Genomic DNA, 16,197 nt, shown 5'->3' with positions numbered 1-16,197 from the left:
CCCAATTACAAAATTAAGACATTTGTGCTCTGCACCTGATAGCTCCAACTTGTACTTGCAATATGCTCCATAGGTGTGGCCCCCCTACCAATCCTCCTCCCTCTATCGACCCACCCTCTATCGACCCACCCCCTCCCTTCTCCTTTCCCTCCCCATAGATTTTTTTCATATCGCTGCCTGTCATTCATCTGTGAAGATCCACATCAATACATTTGCAAATTGATCATGTGACCCCAGGAGGCCTACACGTTTCATTGACTATGATGAGTCTGAGAATATTATGATCCAGTGAAAGCTCAGGCTAACCTACTCAATCTCTGTAGATTGTGTCTCTTCTTATTTTTCTTCTTTTTTGTTTCTCATCCCCTCCATTTTATAACTGTCTTTTGTAAGGAAGTGAAGGTACATATATACATAGGTTTTTAAAGATAAGAGTTGAGAAATTTGAGATCAGTTTTTAACCTTTTTTATCTCAGTGCCTTAGAGGGTTGGTGGACTGTATTAATCAGGCATCAAGGGTGGCATAGGAAATAGGATGAATGCCATTTTTAGCCACTGTTTCTGAAAGTTAGTGACATTACCTGGTGGGCCTATTAAAACAGCTTCCCACCTCCAGCTTCGGATTCAGTAGGACTGGGATGGGGCTGAGAGCTTGCATTGCTACAAGTTTCCAGGTGAAACTGATGCTTCTGATGAGAGACTGCACTTTGAAAACCATGACTCTAGAGTGACCTCTTCAAGTGTTTAGGTTAGGAAACTAAGGCCCAGAGACAGTAAGGGGCATGCTAAGCTCTCACAACTGCAGTGAGTTAGCATCTGAGTTGGAATTAGGACCAAGTCTTCTAGCTCAAGAGCCCTTCCCAACTTCCTGTCTAACTGAAGGAAGTGTGTAAAACCAGATTTCCTCCCTTTCTGGATTCCTGTCGGTGGGTAGCACTGTCTTAGGCTGACCTGTCTCTTCTTTTGTATGTCTTCTAGAGAAAGGGTGCTTTAGTACGCTATACTGATACTTAAGGTTATCCAAATATGTTTCAGTTTCTTCATTTCCACATCTAATTTAATCATTATTCACAAGACATTTGTCAATTTATGATCATTTGAAGACTAATACTGATGTCATTATTTTCTTAAACATATCCTATTAAATTGAGGCCTGTGTTATGTTAAGAAAAAAATTTAAAGCCAACATAGGCTACAAGAATAAACACAGCAGAAAGAATTAGAAATTTTGAATAGACCTATATCAAGCACTGAAATAGCATTAACTATACAAAATCTCCCCGCCCCCAAAAGTCCCAGACCAGATGGTTTCACATCAGAATTCTACCAAACCTTCAAAGAGGAACTAGTACCTATATTACATAATTTTTTCCAAAAGAAAAAAGGAAGAAATCCCCTCCCAACATTTTATGAAGCAAATATCACCCTGATCCCCAAATCAGGAAAGAGCTCAACAAAGAAAGAAAACTATAGACCAGTATCATTAATGAGTATCAATGCAAAAATATTCAATAAGATCCTAGCAAACTGAATACAATGACATATCAAAAAAATTATACATTATGATCAAGATCAACTTGGTTTTATCCCAGGGTTATAGGTTGGTTCAACATATGTAAATCTATAAATATAATATAGCACATAAAGAAAATAAAAAACAAAGATCATGTGATTCTATCAGTTGATACAGAAAAGTCTTTTAATAATATGCAGCATCCTTTCATGATTAGAACACATAAGAAAATAGGCTTAGATGGGACATTTCTTAAACTGATAGAGGCCATCTATCTATAGCAAACCCATAGCCAATATCATATTTAATGGAGTAAAATTGAAAACATTTCCACTCAAGATTTGGAACTAGACAAAGATGTCCACTGTCATCACTGTTACTCAACTTAGTACCAGAAGTGCTAGCCATCACATTCAGGGCAGAGAAAGAGATCGAGTGTATTCAAATGGAGTCAGAGGAAGTGAAACTCTCACTCTTCACCAATTGGATTACATGATCTTATACCTGGAAAACCCTGGGACTCAACTATAAAGCTCTTAGACGTGATCAAGGAATATAGCATTATCTCCAGATATAAAATTGATACTTACAAATCAGTAGCTTTTATATCTACCAAGAACAGTCAAGCTGAAAATATAGTCAAGGACTCTATTCTTTTATAGTAGTGCTGAAGAAGATGAAAAACCTGGGAATTTATCTAACAATGGATGTGAATTATCTCTACAAAGATTGTGAAACCCTGAGAAAAGAAGTAGCAGAAGATGTTAACAAAAGGAAAAACAAACCATGCTCGTGGCTGGGAAGAATCAGCATTGGTAAAATATCCATATTATCCAAAGCAATTTATAAAATTAATGCAATCCTTATCAAAGCACCAATGTCATTCTTTATAGAACTTGAAAAAATAGTACTTTGTTTTATATGGAATCAGAAAAAAACCCTGAATAGCCAATACATTACTTAGAAATAAAAACAAATCTGGAAGCACCATGTTACCAGACTTCAGGTTATACTACAAATCTATAGTGATCAAAACAGCATGGTACTGGCACAAAAATAGAAGTGTAAATATATGGAATAGAATAGGGAATCTTGAGATGAACCTATCAACATATCACCATTTGACCTTTGATAAGCCTAACAAAAACATGCGTTAGGGAAACGAATCCCTATGTAACAAATGGTGCTGGGAGAACTGGCTAGCGACATATAGAAGACTGAAACTGGACCCACACCCCTAACAAACATTGATATTCACTGGATAAAAGATTTAAATTTAAGACATGAAACTATAAAAATACTAGAAGAGGGTACAGAGAAAATGCTTGAAGATATTGGCCTTTACAAGAAGGACCCCTCTGACAATTGAAGCAACACCAAAAATATATTACTAGGAACTGATCAAGCTAAAAAGCTCTGACAACTAAGGCCCCCCAAAGTAAAGCAAACAGACATCCTTCAGAATGGGAGAAGAGTTTTGCAGGTTATGATTCTGACAAAAGTCTGATAACTAGAATTTACAGAGAACTCAAATTAATCAATAAGAAAGAGCAAACAACCCCATTTCTTTGTGGGCAAGAGACTTGAACAGAAACTTCTCTGAAGATGATAGGTGAATGGCCAGTAAACTCATGAAAAAATGCTCATAATTGTTAATCATCAGAGAATTGCAAAACCACTTTGAGATACTACCTAACTCCAGAAAGATTAGCCCACATCACAAAATTCGAAAACTGCCGATGTTGGCATGGATGTGGAGAGAAGGGAACATTTTTACACTGCTGGTGGGATTGCAAAGTAATATAGCTTTTTTGGAAAGTATTCTTTCCTTTTGGAAAGAGAATTTGCAAGGAACTAAAAGTTGATCTACTGTTTAATCCCGCAATTCCATTACTAGGTATCTACCCAGATGAACAAAAATCATTTTACAACAAAGACATTTGTACCGGAATGTTTATTAAAGCACAATTCATAATTGCCAAGTCATGGAAATAGCCCAAATGCCCATCAACCCATGGATGGATTAATAAATTGTGGTATATGTATACCATGGAATACTATGCAGCCATAAAAAGATGGAGAGTTTACATCTTTTATGTTTACCTAGATAGAGCTGGAACATATTCTTCTTAGTAAAGTATCTCAAGACTGGGGAAAATGTATCCAATATACTCAATACTATTATTAAACCAATATATAAACACTTATACATTCATATGAATGATAAAATGCAAATACAGTCCAGAAAGGAGGGGAGAAGAGGGAGAGAGGATGGGAAGAGAAGAGCAAGTGGAGGGAGGAGAGAGGGCATTTGCTGGGATCTCACCTATTGTGCACAATGCAACGGTATATTTCAAAACAACTAAGAGTGAATTATAAATGTCTTACCACAACAAATAAGTAAGGTGATGGTTATGTTAATCAGTTTGATTTAAGCATTCCACATTTTTTATCAAATCATTACTTTATACCCCATAAATGTACACAGTTATGGTTTAATAAATTATATTTAAAAAGAGAGTAAACAGAGAAAAAAATAGAAATTTTTTTTGGATATAAAGATTTTACTTTTAGTTTGATATAATTTCAGTCAACTATTATTTTACCAAGTGAAGCGTTTTCTGCAATATCCCCTAGCCTATGTTTTTTATGGTAGGAAATATTTCACTGTTAGCAAATTTAAAGTAAAAATGACTTCGATAGTTGAGTAAAAGTCTAAATGAAGATACCATAAAACTGTTTTCACAAGAATATGAGTTTGTTGATTTCATAGTTGGCTAACAGTAGTAACAAGAATTGTGTTCTCATGGGTCCTACATATTGATTTAATGTCAATGATTCCTTTATTGGGATGCAGATTAACAAAATGGTATTGGACCAGAGAATGCTAATAACTATTACCTGATAATTACATATTATAGCTGGTGGTATACAAATAATTGGCCTTGAATGATTGAGGAAATTAAAATAAGTACTCTTTTCCAAACCACTTGGGAAGAAAGTTAGCCCATTTAAGAATTGGACTAAATTCAATTCAGTAGATCTTGGTCAAGGGCCCTCTATACCTAAGGAGTGACCTATTCAAGGTAGGTTTTAGATTTGCAGTGGACCTTAAGTGTCAGTGTCTGAACTGTTATGACAATAGATGCATTTGTGCATTTATAGATACATAAAAGCAAATGTTTATTGGAAGAAATGTGGTTGAATGATGAAGACAAAAACCTAAATTTCTAACCCTGAAGCGATTATTTTCAGTTTCATATTATCAGGTCAGAATGCCCAGACCATGACATAATCTGAAATTTTTGGACAATGGAGAGACTCTAGTCTTTTCACCTTATAGAAATGGGGTCCAGGTCAAATTTTGATCCTTGATGGTATTGTCTTCTGTCTTTTTCAGCGTCTTGTGGAAGCTGCAGAAGAGGCACACCTGAAACATGAATTTGATGCAGACTTACAGGTAACTGATTATAGTTTGAGTTAAATTGTTTTATGTGTTTGCTGCCAAAGGAGAAATACTAAGTATACAGGGATTGCCAATTTTTAGTGATTGGGAGAGAAAAACGTTGGAGAGAATGGTACAGAGTTGGAATAAATGTGTCTATTTCTTGATAGGTCAGGGTAGCAATCCTCAACCACTTTCTACCAATGACAATTATAATGGGTGATGCCAAACATGTATAGTTAGATCTTAGTGGACTTCTTCACAATATAGGGGGAGTTTAATCAGTCAACTGACAGTAATCTCCAGAGCTATCAATGGTACACTGATCAGATGGCAGAATATTGCACATATTCAAATCCCACTTTGCTGGCTGCATTTTGGAATGCAAGTGACTGGCCTGGCATGGTGGTTCATGCCTGTAATCTTAGCACTCTGGGAAGCCAATGCAGGTGGATTGCATGAATTGAGGAGTTGGAGAGCAGCCTGACCAAGAGTGAGACCCCTGTCTCTACTAAAAATAGAAAAACTAGCAGGGCATAATGATGCTCACCTGTAGTCCCAGCTACTTGGGAGGCTGAAGCAAGAGGATCGCTCACTATCAGGAGTTTGATGTTGCTGTGAGGTATGATGTCCAGAGGGCACTCTACCCAGGGCAACAGAGCAAGACTTTTGGGAAAAAAAAAAAAAAAAAGAAACGAAATGCAAGCTACTGAAAGTAACATTGTGCTGCATCTAACCTTGAATTGATTGTTAATTATACTTAAAAATCAAATCATTTACAGGTTTGGGATTGAGACATCTGTTTAATAAATTTCTTGTAGTAGATGTTATATCTGATCATGACACACCTATGTCTGGTTGAGAAGGATTTTGATATTGATATGTATAGAAATAGTAAAAGGCAACAAGTGAGTTGAGTAATAATACTTGGAGGTTCTTTTAGGTCTCTCTTGAAATTAAAAAAAAAATTTTTTAATTGTCAATTTGAGTTTGTTGGCTTTTCTCATTGCTACAAAAACAGAAAGAGCAAATCTTAACTTTTAAGTGTACACGTCACTAAACTGTATCTCTTATAGTGGCATGTGGTCACAATCAGGAAATAGTGTTTACTTTTTTATGTTTTCATTTCTGTGGAAAAGACAAAGGCAGGTATAAATCTGTAAGCACAGAAAAGTTGGCAATACAAAGACAGCCTTTGGCTGTGTCTCCCTCCTGTTGATGCACTCTTATCATCACTTTCATCTGTATTTTTTGCCTTGTTGGCAAAAGAATGCACACTCAAATGGGATAATTGTGGAAAGATTAATAAAGGAACTAGTTATCAATGTGTGGCCTGGGTTAAGAGAAACCAATAAGCAATGGTGGTCTACCCTAGAGATAGCCCTACTTCTGATCTGAAGAAACAAGGGAAGGAAGTGGTTTTAGAGCCTAGAATAAATAGAGATATGGAAAGGGTATTTGGTAGAGGAGGGTAGCCACCCATGGTAGATGGCAAGTGGGGACTTTTGCTCTCTTATTTCTTGAAGGTACCCATCACTGGTTGATCTGACTGTAGGTATAGTTGATGTAGTTCAGTTTCCTGAGTTATTCAGCTGAGGTGGGGGGAAGGTTAAAGAATGAATATGGAGGGGCAAATAGTAAATATCAAGCCTACCATGCTGGGGTTGTTCTCAGGCATAATACCCAAGGTCTGAAACAAACAGAGCTGGATTGTAGTCAAGTGTAAGAAGTTCCAGGGGGAAGTGGAGAAGTGCTGGGGATAGTTGCTTACATTGGGAAAGGAGCAAAAGCTGGACCAGCTCATTAAGCAGAGCTGCAAGAGAAGGGACAGAGGGTAGCAAGAAGAACTTTGAATATAGTGAGAAGAACCTTGCCTTCTTATAGCTATACCCAGAGGACGACTCCAGCAAGATCTGGGGGCCATTTGTCTTCATTAAGCCTGGTCTTCAAAGGGTTTGGGCTTCCTAGAGTGGGCTGGATGGGATTAATGGAAGCATCAGCAAGCACCTTCATGAGTATAAAGATTGTAGGAAGCTCTTGAATTCATTGCCAAGGGGAAAACTGTCTCACTCTTCTCAGGAGTTCCTAAAACCTTTTCAGGAATTTTCTGGTTGTAAACATTAGAAATTAAGGTTAGATTATGACAATGAATAAAATCAGAATCCATGAGTCTGTGCTGATCATAAATAAATGGACAGGTAGATAAATAGATGACTAAATGAGGAAGGAAAGGTCTTACAGTAGAATGCCAACTAGTACATGTAGAAGAAATGATGACGCTAGAGTATTGTGGTAATAATTGATTCAGGCAGGAATCTTTAATGGACGCGAAAAGTAGTAGGTAAAGGTTTGATGAGGAACAGTGCCAAAGTAACTGCCCATTTATTAATTACAAAGGAGAAAATATTAACTTTACTGTGGAGAAACCTGGCAGACACCACCTTAAATAGGTAATCAAAATTAATATCACCATAATGAGACAAAGTGACATCAAGTGCCCCCAGCTGTGATGGCCTAGAAAAATATAAGGCCACTTATGTAGAATTCTTGCTCAAAATGTAAAACCTGAATCTGATCATGATAAAACAGCAGACAGATCTAGATCGAGGAACATTGTACCAACTGACTGGACTCTTCCAAAAATGTCAAAATCGGGAAAGAACGGGCAGTGCCTGTGGCTCAAAGGAGTAGGGTGCTGGCCCCATATGCTGGAGGTGGTGGGTTCAAGCCCAGCCCTGGCCAAAAACTGAAAAAAAAAAAAAAAAGAAAAAAGAAAAGAAAATCAGGAAAGAACAAGAGATATCAGTCAAATTAAAAAAGATTAAGGACATGTGACAACCAAATACATCATGTGGTCCTAAATTGGATCCTGATCCAGAAAAAAAAGTTTTGATACAGATTGTGCATTAGATAATAATATGTGCATGTGTATTGATTTTAGATTGCCTAATTTTGATCACTTTAAGGTGAATATGTTAAAGAATACCCTTATTCTCTGTTTTTTTTTCTGGTCTAAACATTTGGATTCATTCATTCAATAGGAGGGAATGCGTTTGTAGGAGAGCGACAAACATTATTGGAGTCAAGATTATTTTATAAAATCTGGTATTTGGGGCTCACATAGTCAATTTCCTTCTGAAATCCATTCTTTACTAAGGAGAAGTGGGCTGGGGCACGGCAAAAGATGACTTTAGGGCAGTGGTTCTCAACCTTCCTAATGCCTCCTAATGCTGTGACCCTTTAATACAGTTCTTCATGTTGTGGTGACCCACAACCATAAAATTATTTTTGTTGCTACTTCATAACATAATTTTGCTACTGTTATGAATCATAATGTAAATATCTGATATGCAGGATGTATTTTCATTGTTACAAAGGGGTTGCAACCCATAGGTTGAGAGCCACTGCTTTAGGGGATTATTTGTCCTTCAGTAGAGGAGACATGTTCCATGGTTTAGTTCAGTTAATGGAGAGTTACTCTTTTTGTCCCTTGGAGCTCTTGTTATCTTCTACAAGTGTTCTGATTTCCTATTAGTAAAGCTTTACAATAAAATTCTGGTGTTGCACAAGTGATCCCCCTTTTCAAAGGTGGTGTTATAAATGTGGATGCAGCATTGGCATCTCGTTTGAGAAAAGTAGGCACCAAGAAAACGACTTTCTAGTTTTTACCTTCTCCGGAACAAAGACAGGAGTTCAGTTTTTCCTCCCCAGTCATATGTTCTGTATGCGTACAAGAAAAATATCAGAGGGTACCATTGTGGTTCTGAACATAAGGAAAGATGTTGAAATAATCTGCGTTGAATAATTATTGGGTAATTATTACAATATTCACTATCCAGACCTCAGACCTTAGTGAATTCTCCTCTGAGTCAGAGGAAAGCACATGCACTTGGTGGAAACTTGTAAAAGAGAAGCCTTTGATGAAATAGATGTGCACTGAAGAGTTCATCTCAGCTTGGATGAAAGTTTTGAAGCTGCTGAAGCTTTGATGCTATTAAATCCAAGTCAGTTAAGCTCGGATGTCAATCCGGTCACTATTACTGAGGTAGCAGGTCTGTGTACTGGCTCTCAGCTTATTGCTATAATGGTCCATTAGAGTTGATCAATTGTTAATCTGGGTTCCACTGACCTCCCAGCAACCCCTGCCAGACAATTATTTTTATCAAAAAAATTTCAGACTACCATTTGCTCATTGTAAAATAACTCTGAGGAGGACCGTGCCCTGTCAGCTCAGAAAGAGCAAAGGGGAAGTCTGTTATTTTCTTACAGAAAGAAAGAGGGGGTTGGTATTTTTGCAAAATTTCCTAAACTGTGTAATTATGTAGGTTTTAGCTTCTTTGTTCCCCAAACAAAAAAGAGATGACGGATCTGCCCCATCTGCCACATTAGGTTGGAGACTTTGCAACATTGATGTGTTTTAAAAGTGAAGACTTTGTTTTAGATTGGTAGGATCATCAAGAGTTGTAAAAAGAAAGTTATGCTCCCTTTATTATCAGGATTTTATTTTTCATTTAAATTTCTGCCACAGTCTCTCCAGAGGTTTGACTTTTCCCCCATAATCTTAAGACCTTGACATCTGCAGTTCCTACTGAAAAGTCCTTAAATGTGGCATTAGATTGTTCATAGCAAACATTCTACCTAGGCAAGAGGCAAAATGCATCGTCTGAAAGGGTAGTGTCTGTGGATAAACCAAATGCAGAGTCCTCTACAAAACCACATCTGGCTGGTCTTCTCTCTGTGGATGTTGGGGGTCAGTTCAGTCCTTTGTCTTGTCCCCCTTGGTGGTGGCCTGTGGGTTCAAGACTGGCCTTCTCTTTATTTAGTTTTCTATTCCCTGATATCTTCTTTGAGGAAATTATTGTCATAATTGATGAAAAAGGCCTTGTTAAATGGCATCTACCTGTTTTTTATTTTATACTGTGCATTAAAATAAGCTTTCATCAGAAAAACTGTCAGTTATAATGAAAACAGAGCTTTAAAAAAATACCCTACATTTTAATTGCCACATGTGATTATTTTAGTGTTTCACCCTCATTATCCTGATAGCAAAACCCTACTTTGGAGGTGGGAGAGTAGGAAACCCCTAGCCTAGACTACCTAGACATTGATGAATTTCCAGAAAACTAGGTCTCTATATCATCTGGCATAATTCAGACAGAAGGCTTCCCCCTCTCACTTACTCTTTCTTTTTGGGTTTTTCCACTGGCAGTGAAGGAGAAGGAAAAAAGTCCTTTTGACAGTTTACTAAAAACCTGCTTATCTTTGAACCACAAACATATTTTCTTTGAAAGCTGTCTCAAATAAGTGCCAATTGCACAGAGCGGGTACATAGTGAAAAAAAAAGTAGTTTTGAATTGTGTATCCTGCAGAAGCTTTTTCCATTACAGAGTTTTTTAAATAATTTTTTTCTTTGTTGTTTTGTAAGTAATGGGGGGGGGGGAAGCTCAGTGACATTCAGAGGGATAACAGGTATGAAAGAGAAAAGCAACTTGGAGAGAGTACAATATAGTACTCTGAATGTCCCCTTCTAGAAATCACCAAGCTGCAAGAGCTGTGTCTCAGACATGGTGACCTGATTTCACAGTTGGGATTTGTGGGGCTGGGGGGAGGAGGTCTGGAGTGGAAGGCATACAAAGACTGTTTATGAGAAATCTCTGAGATAGGATAACTTCTGATACTTCCTAGAACAGCTTACTCCTCCTCCTTACCTGTGGCATTGGGGTCCTGTGTTGAAGGAGACCTGCGAAAGGGGAACAGGGCAGCCAAAGAGTCCCAGAATTCACTTTAGAACTTCTAACACCATCCACTGGGCAAAGGAAGCCTTTACAGGAAAGGATTAGAAAGGACAATGAGAGAGTGACATCAGTAAGATACATGCTAGAAACTCACCAAAGAGAGCTGAAACAATGAATAAACAGCTCCACTTTGGTGAAAATAACTAAAAGAGAGTACCAGAGCTCAACAGAGGAGTGGCAGAGATCTGTAGAGCACAGACACCCAGGATGGTCACGTAGAGAAGGGAAGGAGACACCTCTTCTCTGCCCATCCCCCAGTTGGGATGCCTTCAGCACTTCCTTCTCCCTTTGGGCAGGGCACAGGGAGGAAGGTAAGCAAGGAGACCTCAGCGGCCTCCATCACCACTGGGGACACCTGCAGTACTCACCGCGGAGGACTTCTGCAGTCCTTACAGGCACTAAGCTCAGCAGTGGGACCTGCCTAGAGCCCACGGGGCTGCTCTCCCCACAAAGAAGGAGCTGACACTAGGCCTAGCCCCTCGGCTCATGGCTTGGCATTAGAGCCCCTTGCTGGAGTGTACTATGCTCTGTGGCTGAGTAGACATGACACTCTTCATAGTCCTGGGCTGTGTCTTGCTGAACCACCCCCTCCTGGTGGCCCACCATCCTGGACCTGAGATGCTGCTACCCCTACCCCATGAGGCCAAACTGCTGGGCCATCTACTCCATGCCATTGCTGGTGTGCCCTGTTCCTCAGAGCATGAGCTGAAGTTACTGGCCCAGAACAGTCAGACCTCACAATGGCTGAGCTGAAGTGGTGTGTCGGCTTCTGAGGAAATAGAGCCTTGGCTGTGCAGATCAATCATATATCCTAGGGCCGATTTGACATGGTACCTTGCTATCCTGGAAGTGGATTAGCCCATTATAATCTAAGACACCCCTTTCTGGGGAGCAGAGTGATTGCAGCAGTGCCACTGCCTTGTGACAGCAGTTGTGCTTCATCATTCTGGAGTCCTTGCTGCTGCTGCTGCACCTGGCCTCACAGAGTTGAAGACATTGTCATATCCCACCATCTCAGGTTCCAGGCACATAGTGGCACCCTAGGAGGTGTGGCTGCTCAGCTAGGCCAAGTGTCAATTTCCCCAGAAGTTGATGTATCACTTTAGCTCAGCCACTGTGGGGCATGTAATACATAGTAGTGACTTACCCCTAGGGCCTGAGTTGCTACTGTGCACTACTGGCTTTGATTTACATATTGCAGTTGTACCCTGTTCCCCAGGCCAAAACCTTTAGAGCACACCTTCTTCCCTGGAGCTGGGCCAATGTCTCCTAAAATTAGAGCTACAGCTACAATCTAGCCTCCCATGCCCAAGCTTTATGCCCAGCCTTGGAAAGTGAATCTGTACTTTAAAACCCAGGTGCCACTATAGGTTCATGAGAGCCCGAGCCCACGAATACTGCTCCGTGATTGCTTAAGAGCACTGGTACCTTGGGACCCAGCACCATTGCACCTACTTGTGGGCTGTGTCAGACCCAACATTAAGAGGGATCCCCTCCTCTAAGGCTCTCCATTTTGTGGAAAAATAAGAACAGGCAGGCACCAAAAGCCTTTGCCACCTTGACCCTAACAACCTTTGCTACTGCTACCACTGCCACAAATTCCTTATAGTATATGCCATCAAGATCCACTGTCATCACTAACATTGATCACAGCTGAAAAAGATGCACAGAGGCTATACTACTACATCTCTTAGAAACCAAGCTATCACACCCTTCCCAACCAGCACAGTAAGACCCATCTGTAAGTGAAAGTCTCTCTGTAAAGTTTGGAAGAGGTGATTGTTTGCTAGATGTGCAGACATCAACACAAAGACAAAAGAAACATAAAAAAAAGTAAACTTGACAACACCAGAGGAATACAAGAATTCTCCCCTCCCTGTGAAAGGAAATTTATTAATTTTTCAAAAAGGAATTTTAAAAAATGATCTTCAGGAAACTCAAAGAGATAAAACAGAATACAGGTAGCTAATTTAACAAAATCAGACAAGCAATTCACAGTGTGATAAAAAAACTTCAACAGAGATAGATATAAAAAAAAACAACCAAGTTTTAGACTTGAAGACTTAAAAGACTGAAATAAAAAAACACGAGAGGTTTAATAGCAGACTAGATCAAGCAGAAGAATATCTGAACTTGAAGAGTGATCTTTTGAAATTAACCAGAAGAAAAAAGTTTTATAAAAAGAAATAAAAAAATTAAAAGTGGACACAGCCTACAGGACTTATGGGACAACTTTAAGTGAATACACATTCACATTATGGGAGTGCAGAAGAGTAAGAGTTAAAGATAGTAGCAGAAAGCTTATTTAATGAAATAATTGCTGAAAATTTCCCAATTCTTGAAAGAGATATGGACATTCAGATTCATGAAGCTAGTCTCTGAACAGGTGTAACACAAAGTAGTCCTCCCTGAGGTACATTTTAATCAAACTATTTAAAGACAAAGGGAGAATTTTAAAAGCAGCAAGAGAAAAGTATCAAGTCATATATAAGAGAAATTCCAATTAGGCTATCAGTAGATTTCTCAGCAGAAATTTTATAAGCCTAGAGAGAATGAAATGAAGTATTTGAAGTGCTAAAGAAAAAAAAAACAACAACAACAAAAACCTGTTAGAAAAGAATACTATACCCAGCAAAGCTGTTTTTAGAAATAAAGGAGAAGTAAGATATTTCCTAGGTAAGAAAAAGTTGAGGGAATCCAGCCCCAACTAGACCTGCCTTATAAGGAATGCTTAACGGAGTTTTTCAAGTGAAAATGAAAGGATGCTAATTAATGACATGACAGCATATAGAAGTATAAAATTCACTAGCAACAGTGTGTATATGTGTATGTTTGTGTGTGTGCGTGTAGATATATATATACACACACATGTACACACACAAATAGTGAGTGGATAAAAGAAGATACTCCACGTAAATAGTAACAAATGAAACAAAAAACAGGAGTGGCTATACGTATTAGATAAAACAGACTTCAAGGAAGAAACTGTCACAAGAAACAAAGAAAGTCATTATTTAATGATAAAGGGCTCAATTTATCAAGAAGACGTAACAATTATGTATACACACTCAACATTGGAGCACCCAAATAAATTAAATATTAATGGATATGAAGGGAGAAGTAGATAGCAACACAATAATAGTAGGGGACTTTAATACTCCTTTTTCAACAATGGGCAGACCCATCAGACAGAAAATTAATAAGAAAATACTGGTATTGTACTTTAGGAAAAAAATGGGGCCTAATACAAATATACAGAACTTTCTGTTCAGCAGCAGCAGAATTAACATTCTTCTGCAGTGCACATGGAAAATTCTTCAGGGTACACTACATGGTAGGCCACAAAACAAGTTTTAACAAACTTAAGAAGATTGAAATCATATCAAGTATTGTGTCTGACCATAATGATATGAAACTAGAAGTCAATTAATAGGAATTGATTTTGGAAAATTCACAAATATGTGAAAATTAAACAACATGCTCCTGAACAACCAATGGATCAGAAAAGTCAAAAGGGAAATTAAAAAAAAATCTTCAAATGACAATAAAAATACTACATACCAAAATCTATGAGATGCAGCAAAAGCATTTCTAAGAGGGAAGTTTAAGCAATATATGGCTACATTCAAATAATAAGAAAGATCCCCCAATAAATGGCCAAACATTATGTCTCAAAGAATTAGAAGAAGATGAACAAAGTAAATCCAAAGTTGCCAAAGAAAGGAAGCATAAAAATCAGATCAGAAGTAAATCTAATAGGGTAGTGGTCCCCACCTTTTTTGGCACCAGAAACTGGTTTCATGGAATACATTTTTTGGGCGTTAGATTCTCTTAAGGATCCTGCAAAGAAGTGTGCAGTCTAGATCCCTCTCATGCATAGTTTACAGTAAGGTTAACACTCTAATGAGGATCTAATGCTGCTATTGATCTGATAGGAGACAGAGCTCAGGTGGTAATGTGAGCAATGAGGAGCATCTTTAAATATAGATGAAGCTTTGTTTGCCTGCCACTCACCTCTTGCTATGCAGCCCTGTTTCTAACCGGTTACTGACTGGCATTGGGGTTAGGGACCCCAAATATAGGGAATAATAAAAGCATGGAAAAAAATGAATCAAGTTGAGTTGGCTCTTAGAAAACATAAACAAAATCAACAAGCCCTTAGCTAGACTAGAAAGTAAAGAGAAGATTCAAATATATAAATGAGAAATGAAAGTGTAGGCATTCTACCAGATGCCTCAGAAACAAAGAGGATCCTAAGAGGTTATTTTGAACAATTATATGCCAACAAATTTGATAACCTAGAAGAAATGAATAACTTCTTAGTAAAATACAAACTGCCAAGATTGAAATAGGAAGAAGCAGAAAGCCTAAGTAGATTAGCAACAAGTGAAGAGATGATAGTAATAATTACAAACCTCCCAATAAGAAAAAGCCAAAGACCAGATGGCCATACGGCTAAATTCTACCAAACTTTCAAAGACAAATAGTACAATGGTTCTTAAACTCATGCCAAAAATAGTGCTGAAAGGCTACTTCCTAACACATTTTACAAGGGCAGCATCATCTTGATATCATTTGAGAAAAAAACACAGCTAACATCATCAATGAAGAGAAATTGAAAACTTTTCTTCTAGTATCTGATATGAGGCAGTGATGCCCTCTCTTGCCACTTCTATTCAGCATAGTACTGGAAAGGGCATCAAGAGCAATTAAAGAAGAAAAAAAATTAAAGGTATTCAAATTGGAAGGGAAAAAGGAAAATTCTCTATTTGTAGATGACATGATCCCATGTATAGAAAACCCCATAGACTCCACCAAAAACCTATTCTGTTTTATTAAGTGAATATTGTAAGGTTGCAGGATATGAAATCCATTGCATTTCTATGCAAAAATAATGACATATCTGCAAAAAAATCAACAAAACAATCCCATGTATAGCAGCATCAAAAATAAAATAAAATATTTAGGAATGAATTTAACCAAAGAAGTAAAGAACTGTACAGTGAATACTATAAAACACTGATTAAAGAAACTGAAGAGAACACAAATCGGTATTGATTACTCATGTATTGGAAGAATTAACATTTGTTAAAATGTGCCTACTAGCCAAAGAAGTATATAGATACAGGACAATCCCTATAAGAATTCCAATCACAGAAACAGAAAAAACAATTTTAAAATTAATATGGAACCACAAAAAGTCAATAACATTTCTGAGGAAAAAGACAGCAGAGTTGGAAACATTACTTCCTGCTTTAACATTATAAAACTGAATAATCAGAACACTATGTCAGTTGCATAAAACAGAGACATAGAGCAGTGGAACCTCAGAAATAAATACAAACTTATGTGGTCAACTAAGTTTTGATGAGGGCACCAGAAAGACACAATGGGCAAAGGATAGTCTCTTCAATAAATGGTGCTGAGAAAACTGGATTTCCACA

At 37.9% G+C, this 16,197-nt stretch overlaps 1 protein-coding gene across 1 annotated transcript in view; it reads left to right on the top strand.

The window, feature by feature from the left end:
• CACNA2D3 (calcium voltage-gated channel auxiliary subunit alpha2delta 3) overlaps positions 1 to 16,197 on the top strand; it is an 876,027-nt gene that overhangs the window by 248,156 nt on the left and 611,674 nt on the right. The window contains exon 3 of the mRNA XM_003781696.2: positions 4,914 to 4,973. Coding sequence (XP_003781744.2) covers positions 4,914 to 4,973 — 60 coding nt within the window. The remainder of the gene's footprint in view (positions 1 to 4,913; positions 4,974 to 16,197) is intronic.

This window comes from Otolemur garnettii, unplaced genomic scaffold (genome assembly GCF_000181295.1).
Source record: "Otolemur garnettii isolate 467f Iridium unplaced genomic scaffold, OtoGar3 scaffold00002, whole genome shotgun sequence".
NCBI lineage: Eukaryota > Metazoa > Chordata > Mammalia > Primates > Galagidae > Otolemur > Otolemur garnettii.
Note: the sequence above shows the minus strand (reverse complement) of the source record. Positions and strands in the feature narration are given on the sequence as shown.